General features: G+C 37.9%; 1 protein-coding gene across 4 annotated transcripts in view; it reads right to left on the bottom strand.

Annotated features, from left to right (window-relative positions):
• Positions 1-1,026: 1,026 nt before the first annotated feature.
• RGS7 (regulator of G protein signaling 7) overlaps positions 1,027-16,175 on the bottom strand; it is a 119,161-nt gene continuing 104,012 nt past the window's right edge. Inside the window, exons 13-16 of one of the 4 annotated variants that reach the window (XM_026044796.1) lie at positions 15,125-15,311; positions 11,898-11,987; positions 9,747-9,827; positions 1,027-1,634 (exon numbers count right to left, since the gene is read on the bottom strand). In XM_026044796.1, the coding sequence (XP_025900581.1) occupies positions 9,753-9,827; positions 11,898-11,987; positions 15,125-15,311 (352 nt within the window). In that variant the 3' untranslated portion in view covers positions 1,027-1,634; positions 9,747-9,752. Of the gene's footprint in view, positions 1,635-9,629; positions 9,828-11,392; positions 11,988-15,124; positions 15,312-16,175 lie in introns of those variants that run through there. The other 3 variants (XM_026044797.1, XM_026044794.1, XM_026044793.1) reach the window with 3 other exon arrangements.

The raw sequence follows: 16,175 nt of genomic DNA, 5'->3' as shown, positions 1-16,175 counted from the left end.
TTCAGGGGGGTGGGAGTGGGTGTTTTGAGTTTTGCAGTTCCCTTCAAAACCAGAAACCCATTTCTCATAGCAAACAAATTTCATTACAACAGATGATACTGACTTCGGCTCTCCTGCGCCTGTCCTGTGCATTGCTAACAAGGCTCTTCCACTGTGGCTGTCCTGGGTACCTTGCAGTGCTCTGAAGGCATCAGCACTTGCTTGTCCAGCGTCGGTGACACAGCCTCTTTTCTTCTCAGAGATCCTACCTGCTATCCTCACTGTCGGGATCGGTGCCAAGGGCCGTTTCTCAGGTTAAGCAGAGATGCTGTAGTTCCAGCCCAAGCCAGCCTCAGGTTGCGCTGGGTCTGTTGTCTCAGGGACAACTGCTCCATGTTTCTGGAAACTTCATCAGTAGGTCTTTATGCAAATAATCTCAGCAGTGAACCTGAACAGAGCTCTTGAATTAAAATTACAGCTTCCTGTACTGACTGCTCAAGCTGTGCTCTCTGGTAGGAGCAACGAGAAGAACCTCCAGCCACTACCTTTTCTGCTTAATATTGTTGAGCTTTATGGTAAGTGACAGCCAGAAGGAGAAACCCAAATATGTACTTGCCAGATTTGTTTGGAAATAAATGCAGATAAGTTCCTCCCTTCTTGGGTAGCAACCATCTGATTACATGGGATGACTGGAACGGACTTTGGGGACAGCAGTGCTAACCTTGCTTTAAGAAGCATTTACTGATGGGATGACAAGCAAGCTGGAAAAGTCTCACTGCTGATAGCTTGATAGAAAGAAAATGAAGAGTAAACAATTACCATTAAATGTGTTTGATCAGGCCTCACTGAGAGAAAGAAAATGCCGAGGTCCAAATGCCATTTCAATGTCACTTTTTAGACAGCGGACAGTATATAATTCTTGGGGATGAGTTTGGTCTTGACTAATCTTAAGGTTCAATATTAAAATCTCAAACTTCCCAAAGGAAAGAGATTCTGCATCTTTTAATGAAAGATAAAACAACAATATAAACATACACAAATTTACAGAGAAAGGATCAACTTTAATACATCTGGAGTAAAAGGTGTCCTTTTTTTTTAAATATGGTATAAAAATAAATGCAAGAAACATTAACAGAGAATATACAGACAACAGACAAAGACACAGGCTTTCTTTCTCAATGTGAATACATCAGTGAAATGAAACCTTCTGTGCTAATTTATTGTGCAATAAATGTGATGCCATATGTATATTTATTAATATATGCATTTTTTACATTTCTTCCAGTTTTTGATTGACGTATTTTTTTTAATAAACTGTGTCTAGCAGAAGCTTTTTTTTCACTGTACTTGAGCTTGCAGAAAATAAAAAGACACAGATCCAGCTTGATATGAAGGAGGAAGTGAGCAGACAGTTTTCGAAATGGAGGCATCGAAAGGCTAGAGAGTCCCTCGGAGTCTGTAATGCCTTAGTATACACAAAAGAAAACAAGTCAGGTCCTTGCTCATGCAACATCTTGTTCTACTGTCCTCTGATTCAGGCAATCAGTGAGCTACAAAGTATGTGTAATGATTTGAGTCTGCTTCCATGCTACAAGGTGATCCTTTTAGTAGGACTGCACTAGACTGGTTAACCTCTTTGATGTGAGCGATTTCCCCTGAGGAAAAGATAAAAACAAAAAAAACAAAACAGAAAACAGAGGCATGATCACTGCAGACCTGTTCATCAGCAACCACTAAGTGTTGCCACATCACTGTCAAAGAGCTAGGGGCACCGACTGGAGGCTGTCAGTCTTAGACCACGGGAAGCCCTGATGCTTAAATCACCTGCGCTACCCAGCAGCCAGATTGTTTCACAGCATAATCCAGCAAATTTGAACTCCTTTTCAGGATGAGATTGGTTTTGGTTGATAAGAAACTACTGCTGAGCTTTTCGCTCTTGGCCATACCCAGCACCGGTAATAACTTCCAGCCTGCGAGGGTGCCTTATGCTACGAGGATGAATGTGCAAGCTGCAGCAGCTCTTGTCACGGGGGAGAAAACGTCAGAAGTTCAGCAGGAATGAACGAGGCAGATCGCATACAGGCTGGAAAACGGCACCTCTGTTTCCTCAGCCCGGCGTTTGCTGAGACTCTGTTTACAATTTATGAGAAACACTGACCAGGTTTATTACATGTGATCTGCATAGTGCAGCTGGAAGGTCTTTGGGTTTCCGTGCTGTGATTTTCCTCCTCGCTCCTGCTGTTGTGAGGATGCTGCTCGGCTCTTTAGCAGGATCTTTTGACAGACATAACAACTGCCCCCCAAGGGTTATGGCTACACTGTAGGATATATCTCCATTTCAGGCAGATCTGAGTATTATCTGAGGCAGGCAAAAACCATGAGACCATCTAACACGTCAGCTAATGCTCTCAGTGCCATCCAGCTGTGGCTTCAATCCAAGAGCCGCAGTGCTGGCACAGCACACGTGCACTGCTCCTCAAAATATCACCCTGACAGGGTGACGTAAAGAGTCCATAAAACATTAAATAGCAAATGGCTCTGTCTGGCTCTCCAGTTAAAGCACGCTTAATACTTACATTAATTGTGTTCTTCATTTTGAGTGCAGGATTCAGAAAATGAAACTGTTTTCAAGAAGACTACTGTAGAAAGACTGTGATTATGGAGAGATGCTACATCTTCTCCAGTAATTGGTAAATGGCTTTATTCTGCCATGTCAGTGAGTTGTGGTCTGTGGTCTTATGACTCAGTGAAATCACACTATCAGTATCTGTTTTCACTATCAATTAAATAGGGATACATAATTCAAAATATATCAGAATGGGTCTTCACAAAATAAATAAATAAAATTATTCTTTTTGCTCTGCTCAGTCCAACCTGAACAAAATTAGGACTGTTTTTTCCTTTATAATAGAATTTGTAGGGAACTCATGACCTGCAATGTTGGATTAGTCTGTTCATGTATCAGAATTACTATACTGTCCCTGACAGTAATAATATTTGCCTTTTTCTAAAGAAGGAAAGTCTCCTTCCAGGCATGCTCTCTTCCCCTTGTCTAGCTTTAACTGTCACTTACTACCTTCTACCTTAAATTTCACAGTTTCTTGGTGCTTGTTAAATCTTTAATTATGTTTTTTGGCTAATTGCATCAGGTAAACTCTTCATGCCACATGTATACTAATACACCTCTTATTGTTAAACAGTCAAAAAAGCCCCAACAACTGCATGGCACTGGAATACAATTTAAAACATGTCTGAAACTGTTGTGTTTTGTTAGGTGATTCATGAATGTCAGCCTTGAACTAGGAAAATACTGAGCATACACTTATTTTTACTGCTGATTAAGTTATTCATACTTAATATTTTAGAGGCTTATAGGATTGCCTACTTTCCATTTACTACTCAAATATATAAAATATAATTCCCTATCAGGAGTTTATATTGGTTATTTAAAAAAGCTCACTACTGCATCTGAAAACCATGCAACCTTTTGCTGTGTGATAAAATCTGTGAAATAACTTTGAATTCTTCTCTGCAGCACTTGATTACTTGAGAGTTGTAAATTCCATGGAATTTTAAAATGAGCCATAAAAAACTTCCGATCTCTCAGGATTTAATCCATGGTATAATATAAATGCTGAAGTTTTCATCTGAATGAAGGCAAAAAACTAGCAGTTACTCAGTTCAGCTGACTTGCATAATCTTTATCTATGCCTATTTCAGATTTTCCCCATAGATACAGCAAGCTGTCAAGACAATTTTTTGGTATTCTCTATCACTTGCTCCCCAGGTGTTTCTCCCCACAGCAAGCTGCTGGGCTTTGGATACTTCTTCTCCTAAGCCCTACAGCGATAAAGGTTTCTCTGTAGGCTCCTCTCCTCCACCACCCTTCCCTGCCTCAGTGAACATCACACTGCTCAAAAGAGATGAAATCTCCACTGGGTAACTGAGCAAAGTGTGGAAAGCTTCCCATGCCTTTTCCCATGTATTAAGGGATGAAATTTATCTTTAAGTTGTGTTTATAGTTGGAAAAGTGACAATTTAAACCAAACAAACTTTCCTTAAGAGATCTACTTCCATCATTATTCTGACTCATATTTTCTCTTCTTGCAAAAACAGGCTTTTAATGCACAGAAAGCTTAGCCGTTCAAAATTGATGTAATATCCCTCTTTCTGATTCATTTGTTACTTTACTGATTGCATAATATTCTTTCAAATTCTGTTGCAGAGAACAGAGGAAAATAAACTCTGTTCTAAAATGAAAACTGATTTGTACAGTAAAGATTTGTACAGTAGGATTTCATAATTATAATCTCTAGAAGATTTCTAGATTTACTCAGTGTTACCAAATTGATTTTGCGGCCATTCCTCGCGAGCCATAATTTAAGACTGAAGCTTAGCTATTTCTTTCTGATTGATAGAATTTTAACAAAATTTCCATAAGCCAAATTATGATTCCAGCTACCACATCATATATTGAGAGGTGTCACAGATGACTAATGACACATAGGAAAAGAATCTTCTTTGCTAAAAGGACTAAATAACAAGTGAAAAATATCACAGAAAGCAGCAGACAGTCCTCTGAAGAATGAAAAGGAGATCTTTAATTTGTTTTAACATATTTTTGCCATGAATGGAGGTGTATGGCCAAAATCTGAACTGGAGTAGGATTTCTGTCTGTATATGTACACTTGGGAAATATGAATTGAACCTAATTAATAACTTCATTATAATTTACAAGCCCAAATGAATCTCTGCACACATAACCTGAAAAGGGAGTCAAAGAACAGGGAGACAGTATAGTAATCAGAGTGAAGAAGTACACCTATGAAAACTGATTTAAGTGCTCATGTCCCCACCTGGCATATTTGCTTTTCAACAGTTTTGTCCTTCCAACTGTACTTTAAGGGAACTTGGGAGGGAACTACAAGGGCAACGTGCAGATTTATGAAGCACTAAGCACCAACGTACTCGCTCTCTGACCTGTTTATGCAGTGTAACACAAACACTTGAGATAATCTGGCACGCATGTCAGCAACAGCCTCAACACATATGTGACTTATAAGAAGTTGATGGGAAATTTGTGCAGGGGCTGGACCTGAAAAGCATGGTAGAGGAAGATGAAGTCTTTTTCTTTTAGAGGATGAATTCTCTAATTCTCTTTTCTAAGGAACTTCCAGAAGACTTTCTTATTTTTCTTTATTGTTAAGACAGGTGCTACCCTCACCCCAGGAGTGCTCTCGCCAAGTGCTCTCCCTTGCCCCAGAAGTGGCTCAGGTCAGGGACGCCCAGGAATAGCTGTGTTTGACCCTTTTGGTATTGGGCTGGGCTCTTTGAGCACTTCTGTTCTACTCCTCATCCAATGAGAAAAAAAAAAAAAGTGAAATAACAGAAATTTAAACATTCAGAATCACTTCAGGTCATTCAGAATGTTCCATTCAGATATTTTTAGAAGGTTTTCAATAGTTCAAAATTATACAAATATGCATAGCTTGTATCTCAAAGGAAAATTAGAAAACTGGATTTTTTTTTCAAAAATATGAAAAATGCCAAATGAAAATTTTCWATTATTTCATCAGTTCTTTTTAGTGAAACATGAATAAGTTATCTTTTTCCGGAATCAAAGAGATGCCTCCACTTATGCAATTATTATTTATCATTATTATTTTGTATATTTCAGACTAGAAGCTTTATGCTATTTTTTTTGAATAGCTTTCTTTTTTAAATGCTAACTTTCTGAAATAACTTTAAGTAAATTTCAAAAGTGCAATTAGGAAATCTTCCATGTTCTGTGCAGAACATGAGATTCCACGGGTGATACTGCAATAACGCTTATTCACCATGCCATGCTGGAGAAAAATATAACTAGTTTTACCTGCTCATATACAGAGATTTCCGAGCTGACAGATGAAATTAATATATTATCTACATTGTTTCTAAAAAAAAAGGGGGCAAATTTCAATATGTCAAGAGATGACGTCAATATTAAGACCAGAGAAAGCCTATACCCCTGAGTAAGAAGGGAAGAAGCTATTTTTAAGAGATAACTTCCAACTCTAAGCCATAATTTGCTATGTCAGGTTTAGTGACATTGTACTGAGCACAGTGAAAATGTGCTGTGTTCAGTGGCCTTAACATTTCTCACCTGATGCATGAAATCACCCAATGCTACTGGTTTGGAGGAGAAAACTTAAAAGGAAATTGTTATTTTTTACAGTTAGGTGGGGGAAGACAAGTGGAAAGGGTATGAGAAATGGAAAGATGTGTTTTTAAACTTAGTGTTATTAAATGAGATCTTGTTTATGAGGCAAAGAGGGAAGATAATTATATGATGGCTGTTTGGTGTGATACATGGACTGAAGTTGGTCTGCTTTGTAGTGGCTGTTTGTCCATAAGACATCGGAAATTTGCACTGAGCATAGTGCTTTGCTTTGCTTTCTCTACAATTAGGTAGAGATTGTAGGTGGAGAGGTAGCACCTAATGTTGATGGTAGCTTCTAGTGCCATGACATGACTGTGATGCTGGGGTACCTGCCATCCTGGGCGGCTTGAGGAGGTACCTGCACCTCCTTGCTCCACTAACCTGGTTCCTGGGGAGACAAGAGAAGTACCATAGAGTGGAAATGAAATTAGCCTCCTCTAGTGTAAAAGAGAGCCCTGCAGTTCAGGTTTCTTGGGTGTTGATCACAGTTAAGCACCAGGCCAGCCTTCCAGGAGGCATCATGCTTGGGCTGTCAGTCTGACACTTGTACAAATCTTAAGCATGTGAAATTGAAAACAAATTCTTCCTAAAAGACCTTCTTGTTCCTGTCAAAATTATCAGTGCACCATCAGTGCAATGTTTTCCTGTTTTTGTTCTCCTGTAGCATAAAGCTTACCACTTGAGACACAGAAAGTTTCCTGACTTCTTTTTTTAATAGAGATTTTTTTTTCATATAAATTCCTAAAAAGAATTTTCCATTGGCCTAAAAATCCTCCCATTTTCCCCTCTCTATTGGTGTGGCAAGCAACAAGTAGCAGATGGAACTGGGATTTTCCCTGCTCTCTGACCTACACCTTCCCTACTCATCTACTTTGGGAACTGTACATGACTAAAGATGATTTTTTCCAGAGCAGAAAGCCCAGGGGCTGCACAGGAGCACAGAGCACTGCCACTTTGTGTGCAGCCAACTCTGAGATGTGACAATTTGGTTTGCAGGTGTTATACCAAAGGAAAGCACTTAGTCAATGTCATCATCCCAGTAGTGCCAAAGTGTGCATGCCTGGTGTTTTCATCCATTAAAAAAGTGGGTGAAAACCCTGGTTTGTGAGTAAGTGACACAAACCAACTACTCAAACTATAAAATGTTCAGTAATAAATATTACATATGGCAAATACAAGCTTATTACTATATCTATATTGTACATGAGTGAAGATGTGTTTATAACATTGTCTACTGCAGGCTGCCAAAAGCATTACAGGTTTCCACTATAAAATTTACAGAGCAAGCCAAATACCTAATGCTTTTAGCTGTGCATTTAAGGCTTTCATGAAGTGCACTGAATTACAGAAAGTTTTCTGGAAAGAAAACTCTCTAGTGTGAAAGAAATACAGCGATAAACTTAGTTTCTAGTATATATAGCTCCTCTTTCATTTTTTCCCCCAGCAAGCTAGGAAAATGTTTTATTATACTACATGATTTCTATTTAATTCAAGGAAAACTATAGAGGAATGGCAGCTGCTAGGTAGCCTTCTAGTTCAGCACATGTTTTCTGTAGGAAGTATACTCACTTTCAACTATTGCTGATTTATCTAATAAGAGATTCAGGAACCTCTTAAGTCTCCAGCTTAACAATTCAGGTTATGAATTACAAGGTTGTCTCTCAGGTTTGGTCCCCACAGACAACTGAGCTTTCTGTTTTTTTAAACACTTCAAATGGCAAATTGTAGGTCCAATTTAATTCAATACAAGGCCACTTTGATATAAGAAACAGAAAAACAGAGAAATTGAGTCTAAATTTACTAAACCGTCAAAGGTAGCATAATTTTCTTCTTGCTCAATCATTCATAGTCCACAGTGTTTTCCCAGGTTGTCAGAGATGGGTTTTGCACCTATTCTCTGTAATAATCAGAGGAACAGATCTATACCACAGGCTCTCACTTTACAGTTGAACAACTTAATGCCTATGCTCTAGGACATTCTCAGAAACATCTCCTTCACCCCTGCTGCTAAGGCATATATTATATATTATAAACAAATTGAAATTGAGAACAAGAAGGAAAATGCCTGGTGGCAAGGATCCTGGGGTACTGGAGCATATGAATTTCTTCTCAGAGAACAGGTTTGCACTCGACTGCCTTAGCACTCCGTAAATTTGCAAGCCTCAGAGCTACTGATATAACAGAGAATAGGTATAGCAGTGAAATTACCCACTTTCAAAGCTGACCCAACTTGACAGACTCCATCTGACTCCTTAGGGAGCAGTTTGAGCAAAGGAAAAAACACATTTATTATTTTACAGCCTGCTCAGTGAAAAACAAAGTGTCCTCTTGTACTGAGGAAGTACCAGTGCTTCAAATCCAGCAATGCTCATTCTCATCTCTAGCTCACCGCTTATTTATTGGACTTCTCTGCATTAGCAGCATCCCGCTGCTCCGGTGCTGGCACCCTGTGCTGCGTGGGCAAAGCAGGGCATGGCTGCAGTGCCTAATGCTCAGGCATTTATGTGCAGAACTGGTGGCTTATCCCCAACACTGCTCCAAGAGAGATTATTGGACTTTCTATTGGACTAGACTATTGGACTATTCTACTTTCTAGAGCCTCCCAGGTTTCACTTTTTTTTTTTTTTTTTTTCTAATTTATTTATTTATTATTATTATTCTCCTCACATTTCTCTTCAGCTTGGCATTTCTCTCCTTATAATCACTCACTTATACACTCTTTAAACTACAGCCCACTCTTGCCCTTTTGCCTTGACCCGACTCAAGCTTCCATGGATAACGTCGCTGTTGTAGTGTGTCAGTCCCTCCAACTGGGGGAAGACCCAGCTTGCAGAGGTCCAAGAGATACCCCTTGCTCTCTGCATTTTCTTTTATTAATATGGCTTTGATTATTAAAACGGAATGTCCTATTAAAGAAGAAAGTAGGATGGTCATGTATACTGTTGTTTCATAGATCAACCTGTTTAGACAACACACAAATCACACTGCAACATGCTATGGCAACACCACCATGCAAAAAATAGGGGTTTTTGTTTCAAACATGGGAATAATTTCATTGTGGTCATTTTTTTTTATCAATTTTAGTGTCTTTTACTGACTTTGGCCCATTGAATCCAAATTTGTTCCTGAATTTACATAGAGTGGACTCAATGAGTAATACAGGAAGCCTTTACCTAGAGGAAAGTAGCAAAAGAATTGCAGTTTTGTTTTAACATGTGAGATATTCCCACAGCCTCACAAAACTTTGTTCTTTCACTGCATTTGCTTCTTTTTGGATTCCTGGAAAGCGTATGTTTTTAGAATACTCGAGGAAAAATTCTTGAGCCTCATTGCGCAGGAGGCAGTTTCTGAGAACTGCTTCTCCATCCCTAGAAACTAAAAAAAAAAAAAAAAAAAAAAAACCATGATCTTTGCTGAAAGCTCTTGTGCTTTTTTTTTTCATTTCAACACACACAGCTCCACTAATCAAGTCACAGAAAAAGCCACAAACACACACGCACACACAGCAGCGTCAACTGCACAAGTCAACAGACATGGCAAACTTGAGTATAATCCAAGATCTTTCTACCTCTTTTCATAACAGGTTAGTGCTCGCCCTCAGTGTTGGTGTACAGTTTTTATGGCATGGGAAAATAGGGATGTTTCTGCCCTACAAAAATAAATGTGTTGAATGCTTTAGTTTGAACTTTCACAATGTTAAAAAAAAAGAAAATCCCAAGACATTGGATAAGTAAAGAGAATCCCACACATCAGGAAAGCAGCGGCTCTTTCAGGTGGCAAGAAAATGCATACAGGAAAATTTGACAGTGTTCAATTTTTTTAACCTCAGTGAAATATAAAAAACTATTTTTGTAATCTGTTATCCAAATGAAATCCCAGTCAAACCCCTATGCATAATCAACGTGAATTGTTTGGCCCTGAAGAAGCTGTGCTGGGCATTAAGGAAGACAAGGATATCACCAGTTTTTCCTGGGTCCAATCATAAAAATGGGACAAATTCTCTTCCAATTAAATAAAAGGGAGATGGGAAGGAAAGCCAGTGTTATCCAATTGTATTAAACTTAGTATTTGAGGAGGTTCCAGAAGGGGGAACAGCATCAAGCAGGTTTTCACAAACTCTTTAGTAGCATTTAGGAGAATGGAAAGTGGATCATCCCATGCTTCCCAATGCAAAAAGCATGGCTCCCAAAGGTCCCTTCTGCCGTGGCTGACTGCCAAGGTCAGTGGGAAAGGGACTAGGGAGAAGGGGCTGCAATGAAAGCATGTTACAAAACTGTCATCCGTAGGTAAAGTCACAAACTGGTAATAAATACAATTTTAACTGTCATGTTAGAGAAGCAAAAAGGGAAAGGAGGGATTGGTGTCGGGGGAGGAGGATGTTCCATCAGGTTTACTAGTCTTCCAAGGCAACAAACTTACCACATTGCGTGTGAATTTCTCAAAAGATGTTCGACGATCCAGTGTGTTTTCCAACTTAAATTTAAAATAAAAAAAAAAAAAAAGAAAAAGAAAAAAAAAGGGGGGGAGGGAAGGAAAGCAAGAGAAAAATGGAGTAGAAAAGAAGGAATGATGAAATAATGGACTGCAAAATAAAGTTTGTATAAATCAGGAAGCAAACATAGGTATGAAGCTGTAATGGAACTTTGCTAAACAGTGGATGGGCAAAACGGGTATTGTATTTGACAAAATCATTTTTTATGGGGATCAAACTGTTTTGATTTAAAAGAAAAACTGAAAGTATAAAGAAATAATGAAGTGCACATCTTGTGTTAATGAACTGACATTCACAAACTTAAGGACTTCACACGGACAGTTGTAGCTTTCTGGCATTTTCAACATCTCTCTCTATACTGGATCTTCAGAAATCAATGTTTGAACAAAAAACAAAATCACACAGTACTTTCATATAATTTTAGGTTGTCATTATAAACAATAGAATGCTAAAAACTACCTTATGCTGGCAACAAGCAGGGCCCTGATTTTGCAAGCACAGAGCTCCAAACTGATTCTAGGAGATCACTATTTAGAGCCCACTAAGAGAATGACTTTTCATTACAGAAATCTGCATTGTACAAGCTGCTCCACATAATCTGGGCTGTCTGTCCCAAAGTCTTCCCATGACTGGATTTTTTAAGCAAATATTACATACCAAGACATAAGCCTTTGTCTGCAAAAGTGTAACGTGATCTCTTTCAAATTAGACTTCCAAACTAATGAAAGATATTCTTATTAATAGGGAAAGAAATGGAAGTAAGCCCTATTTTTACAGTTGGAATCAGAAGTTAATGATAGGAGTAAGATTGTTTCTAAACACATTCTGTAGCTTTTGTAGGTGGAAATAACGAGAACAACAATTATTAGATAAGCAAACTTCCAAACATGAAAGACTATTCTTCTGGGATTTTATTTTATTTTTTTAATGTATTTGTAAAGCACTTTTCAATTTAAGGTGCTTCATAACAGAGAAAACAGTACAACATGAGATGTAAAAATAAAAATAAGTTTTGCTAGATTAACTTATTAAAACATGCCCACATGCAGGATATAWACATGTATATGCATATTGAACTCCTGTGTGTATGTGACCCTCGAAACACGCCAAGCTGGTCACCTACCAGATATCCAGTTGCACTGGCACAGGGGAGAGAAGACTGAGTATTGTTGCAAACATAACCACTGCTTTGCACAGTGGCAAGACAAAGGCAAGATGGACCAATACCTTTTTCTTGGCCTGTAGCAGCTCCTGGTAGGCACTGGATCGTATAAAACGAGGATAAGAATCACTTTTCATCAGTTTGTAAATGTGCTCCTGAAAGGGAAAGAAGAAGCTATTATTCTCATAAAAGAAGACCTCCTGAAAATGGGGTGCACTCACATATTTTTAATTGCATAACATTGCTAGCACTATTTCAAATGGATAATAGGAAGAAGGTATAGATACCTGATATGGAATAATATAAAATATAAGAATAGATAATTATATAGCAGATTGCTGGTCTGCAGCTAAGACTGAGTTGCTTTTTATTCTTAAAATAAATTTCACCTACATGTTATGTATAAAAGAACATTTTTTTTTTAACTTACAGTCCCCATTTTCTCTCTAGAATCATTTTTTCCAAGAATTTACAACAGAGTACTTGTAATTGAAGCACTTTTACTTTGAGGCTCAGCTTCAAGATCAGCCAGTTTAGTTAAGAGATTAAGTCCAGAGCCCTGGATCCTTCCTTCTTGATCAGATTTTCTGAATCATTTTCTGGGGATACTTATCTTAGTTCATAAACTGTAAAAAAGTCCAAAGTTTCTAATTCAGCACTACAGAGAAGTACTTAAGTTGAGGAGAACATGGCTGCTCTGGGAACATGCCCTAACACGACTACTCTTGAAAACATTCGACAGATGTTTATTCTGCAATTCAGCTGAGAATATAAAAAGGAAAATATATATGCAAATTGAAGAATAGTTCCAACTTAACCTAATTTCCAAGATACTTATTCTTCAGAAGTACATGAAAATTTGGAAACCTTGATCCAGAAAACAAATGGTATACAGCTTTCCTTTTTGGAACATTCTCATATCTGCAATATTCAAGAAATTAAAAATCTGCAATACAGGCAATTTATGATCTATAATTTTAGTTCTGGTTATAACATTAGAAGAAGAATTTTAAGAAAAAGTAATCTCAATAGGAAATACTATAAATGCTATCCCATGAAATACTATAAAACTTCTCCTAAATTTTGATATTTGTATTTCCTTCAGACTTAAGCCTACCCTCTGGTATAGGTGGTTTCAGCAACCCCAAAACAGCGTATAACTTTGAAGTAAATACTGTTTCTAAACTTGATATTGCATAAGATCAGTGAATTAAAAAAAAAAAAGTTTTGATGAAAATCCTGGGAAAATAAAATTAAAACTGATTTTTAATCACTATTATATTAAAATTATTCTCCACATTTTCTAACTGTGCTGCACTGTGCTTTCTAAACTGAACAAGGAAATTCTAGAGAATATATAGAATTGACACTGGGGGAGCTTTTATTCCATTCAGTTTCTATGAGAGCAGCCAATTCAGCCAAGATAGCAAAAAGAATTCTATTCCTATCAACAGAATTGGTATTAAAATGCAATATCTGTGAAAAAAAAACTGTAAAAATGAGGATAAATTAAGCTGCAATGCATTAGAACTGTTAATATATGATAACTCAAGAGTAGAAGTTGGATGTTAGTATAAACTCTATTTTTAGTAATGTATCACTTTCATTTGATACGGAGTTCTGTGATGTCACCTATGAAGTCCAAGAGAAGAGCCTTTCAAAGCCTTTTAAATCAAAATTAAATCACTTGCTGACTTAGAAAATGCTTTGTGAGTTTTCCCTTTCCATAATGACAGACCAATAAAAGCCTATTAGAAAGGCTGGGCTCTGCTTCCAACAAAGCCCTGCCACTTCAGATAGAACACAGTCTAAAGGTTCTAAAGCATTTAATTCAGAATATAGCATGAAGAGGTGTTTTCTTTTAGAGCCTTTGTATTGCTAGAATATTTACTTGTGTGATTTACTCCTTTTGTAATGGACACTGCATTCTTAAATCTCCAGTGTGGCTTAGCAGAGGCAAGAAAAACCTCCATATTTGGCTTAATGCAGAGTACTATAAAATAGCATGTATGATATAATGTCTCATGAAAACTTCACTTGCTGCATCATATTTTGCTATTCTTGTAACAGCAAAATGAGAGCACAGGAATTTTCTTTTTTCCTTTCTTTCTGAAAATGACAGAATTATTCTCCTTGCTCTCTAGGGCGCAGGCACCCTTCCAAAAGGCAGGAGGCCCAGATTTGATTCCCTGCTCTGCTCCATGGTATTTGGAACTGCATCTCCTGACACTCAAGACGACATTGTAATAATCAAGCTATAGAATATTCTGCAGGGATATGATCTCAATCGCTCCTTTTGACACAATTTTACTTTGCATTAATAATTAAAATTTCATCACTGGGTTGCTGATAAAAACAGAGGAATATGATACTTCTATTACTTTTGCTGTGAATGCAGTTCTTTCTATTCCTTTTCCCTGCAAGTCTGCAAATATGAAATATTTAGTTACATGAAATGTCCCATTTAATACAAAAGTACTTGTTTTACTTTTTGCATCTAAGGAAAACCAAGATTTATATTTCCCCTTTTTAATTTTCAACTTTTGTTTCCAAACTCAAAAAAAGTATTTCTACAATCATAGCTCTGATCAAATCTTTTCATTATCGTATGCAAGGTATGACCCCACTGGTCCACAAAGAGCCTCACTTACAGACTCTTTGCTCCTGCAATACTCTTTGTGGAAATGTACTCTTAGAATCCTTGCCTGGTGATCTAGAGATAGTACTTTTATTAAAGTTTAAAAAGTAAATCATCTGTGGAACATGACACTTCAGTAGAAGCCTCTGAAAACTGTTATTTCTCACGAGTCATACTCTGTCCATGATAAGAACCTACAAATGGTGACAAGTGTTTTGTATTTGCATTGGCATAGCAGAAATTGAGCCTGTATCAAGGGCAGTCCTTCAGAGGCAGTTCTTGAGAATCAGAAATACATATAGAGGGGAAGCTTTTATCTTAATGCAATGGATTAAGCTTTTTTCTTTTCTTAATGCAAGAGAACTAAGAAAGCAGGAACATGAAAATATCTTTTTTATTGCATTATGCACTTGGATATGAAGCCAACTTGAAGCCTCTATACCAAGCAGAGAAGTTTCTGGAATACCCACCTTAACAAACAATAGGCCTCATGAAAAAAAAAACCAAAAAGCTGAGCATTTATAGCTGAAATTGCATTATAGAGAAACAGTTTATTATCACTTCATTCCCCATATATTTTATCTTATGTCACTATATACTTTCCAATTGCCAATATTCTCTTCCAGATGCCTTGAAAAATGATTGCAAACTGACCTGAGCATCTTCAAATGTGTATCTTCCAGGGTCCTTTACGTTCTGTGTTGTTTTGTCATAACTTTTTGAATCTAGATTGATGGCACTGGGTGCACCCGGAGCAAGAAATTCTTGCCAGATTTCCTGGACACGAGCAGGAACTTCACGGATAGGCCTCTTCTTCAGGTCTTCTACTGCTAACCAGAACCTATGGCACAAAACAGCATCTTAAATTCTAATTTTGCTTAATTACTAATGAAGTCCTTTGCTCTTAAAAAAGATAAAGTAACTGTGAATATTTCATCTTAAACATGTTAAAATGAGCAAAATCCACAGATTAATGTTGGGATTATCAATCCGGTAATATATCCATCTTAAATAGCTACTACTACAAGAGTGTTCCTGAAATGAAAAAGTACTCTTTCATTACTTATGTGCAGGTATATCACTCACAGGAGGAGTTCTATTTAACCAGAATTAAACTCAGATTTCTTTTCATTTAAAATGCAATCACTAATAATACTTGTACAATTATTGCTTTTTCATATTCCTTCAAAAGTTAATATTTATTTCTTTGTTATCGTGACCAAGAAGGCCAATGGGTTCCAGGCCGGCGTCGCGAGCGGTGTTGCCAGCAGGTCAAGGGAGGGGATCCTGCCCCTCTACTCAGCGCTGGTGAGGCTGCACCTGGAGTAGTGGGGGCAGTTCTGGGCTCCCCAGTACAAGAGGGGCGTGGAACTTCTTGAGAGACTCCAGTGCAGAGCAACAAAGATGGTGAAAAGACTGCAGCATCTCTCGTATGAGGAAAGACTAAGYGAGCTAGGCCTGCTTAGCCTGCAGAAGAGAAGATTGAGAGGGGATCCTATCAACGTGTACAAATAYCCGAGGGGAGAATGTAAAGAGGATGSCACCAAACTCTTCTTGCTGGTGGCCAGGGAGAGGACAGGAGGTAATGGGTATAAACTGAAACGCAGGAAGAATGCGCATATGAGAAAGRGCATCTTTACTGTGAGGGTGACAGAGCTCTGGAATAGACCGCCCGGAGAGGTTCTGGTATCTCCTGCACTGAAGA

Source organism: Nothoprocta perdicaria, unplaced genomic scaffold, assembly GCF_003342845.1.
Source record: "Nothoprocta perdicaria isolate Ctin4 unplaced genomic scaffold, notPer1 scaffold_383, whole genome shotgun sequence".
Classification (NCBI taxonomy): Eukaryota; Metazoa; Chordata; class Aves; order Tinamiformes; family Tinamidae; genus Nothoprocta; species Nothoprocta perdicaria.
The sequence above is the reverse complement of the archived record's forward strand: the minus strand, read 5'-3'. Positions and strand labels throughout refer to the sequence as shown.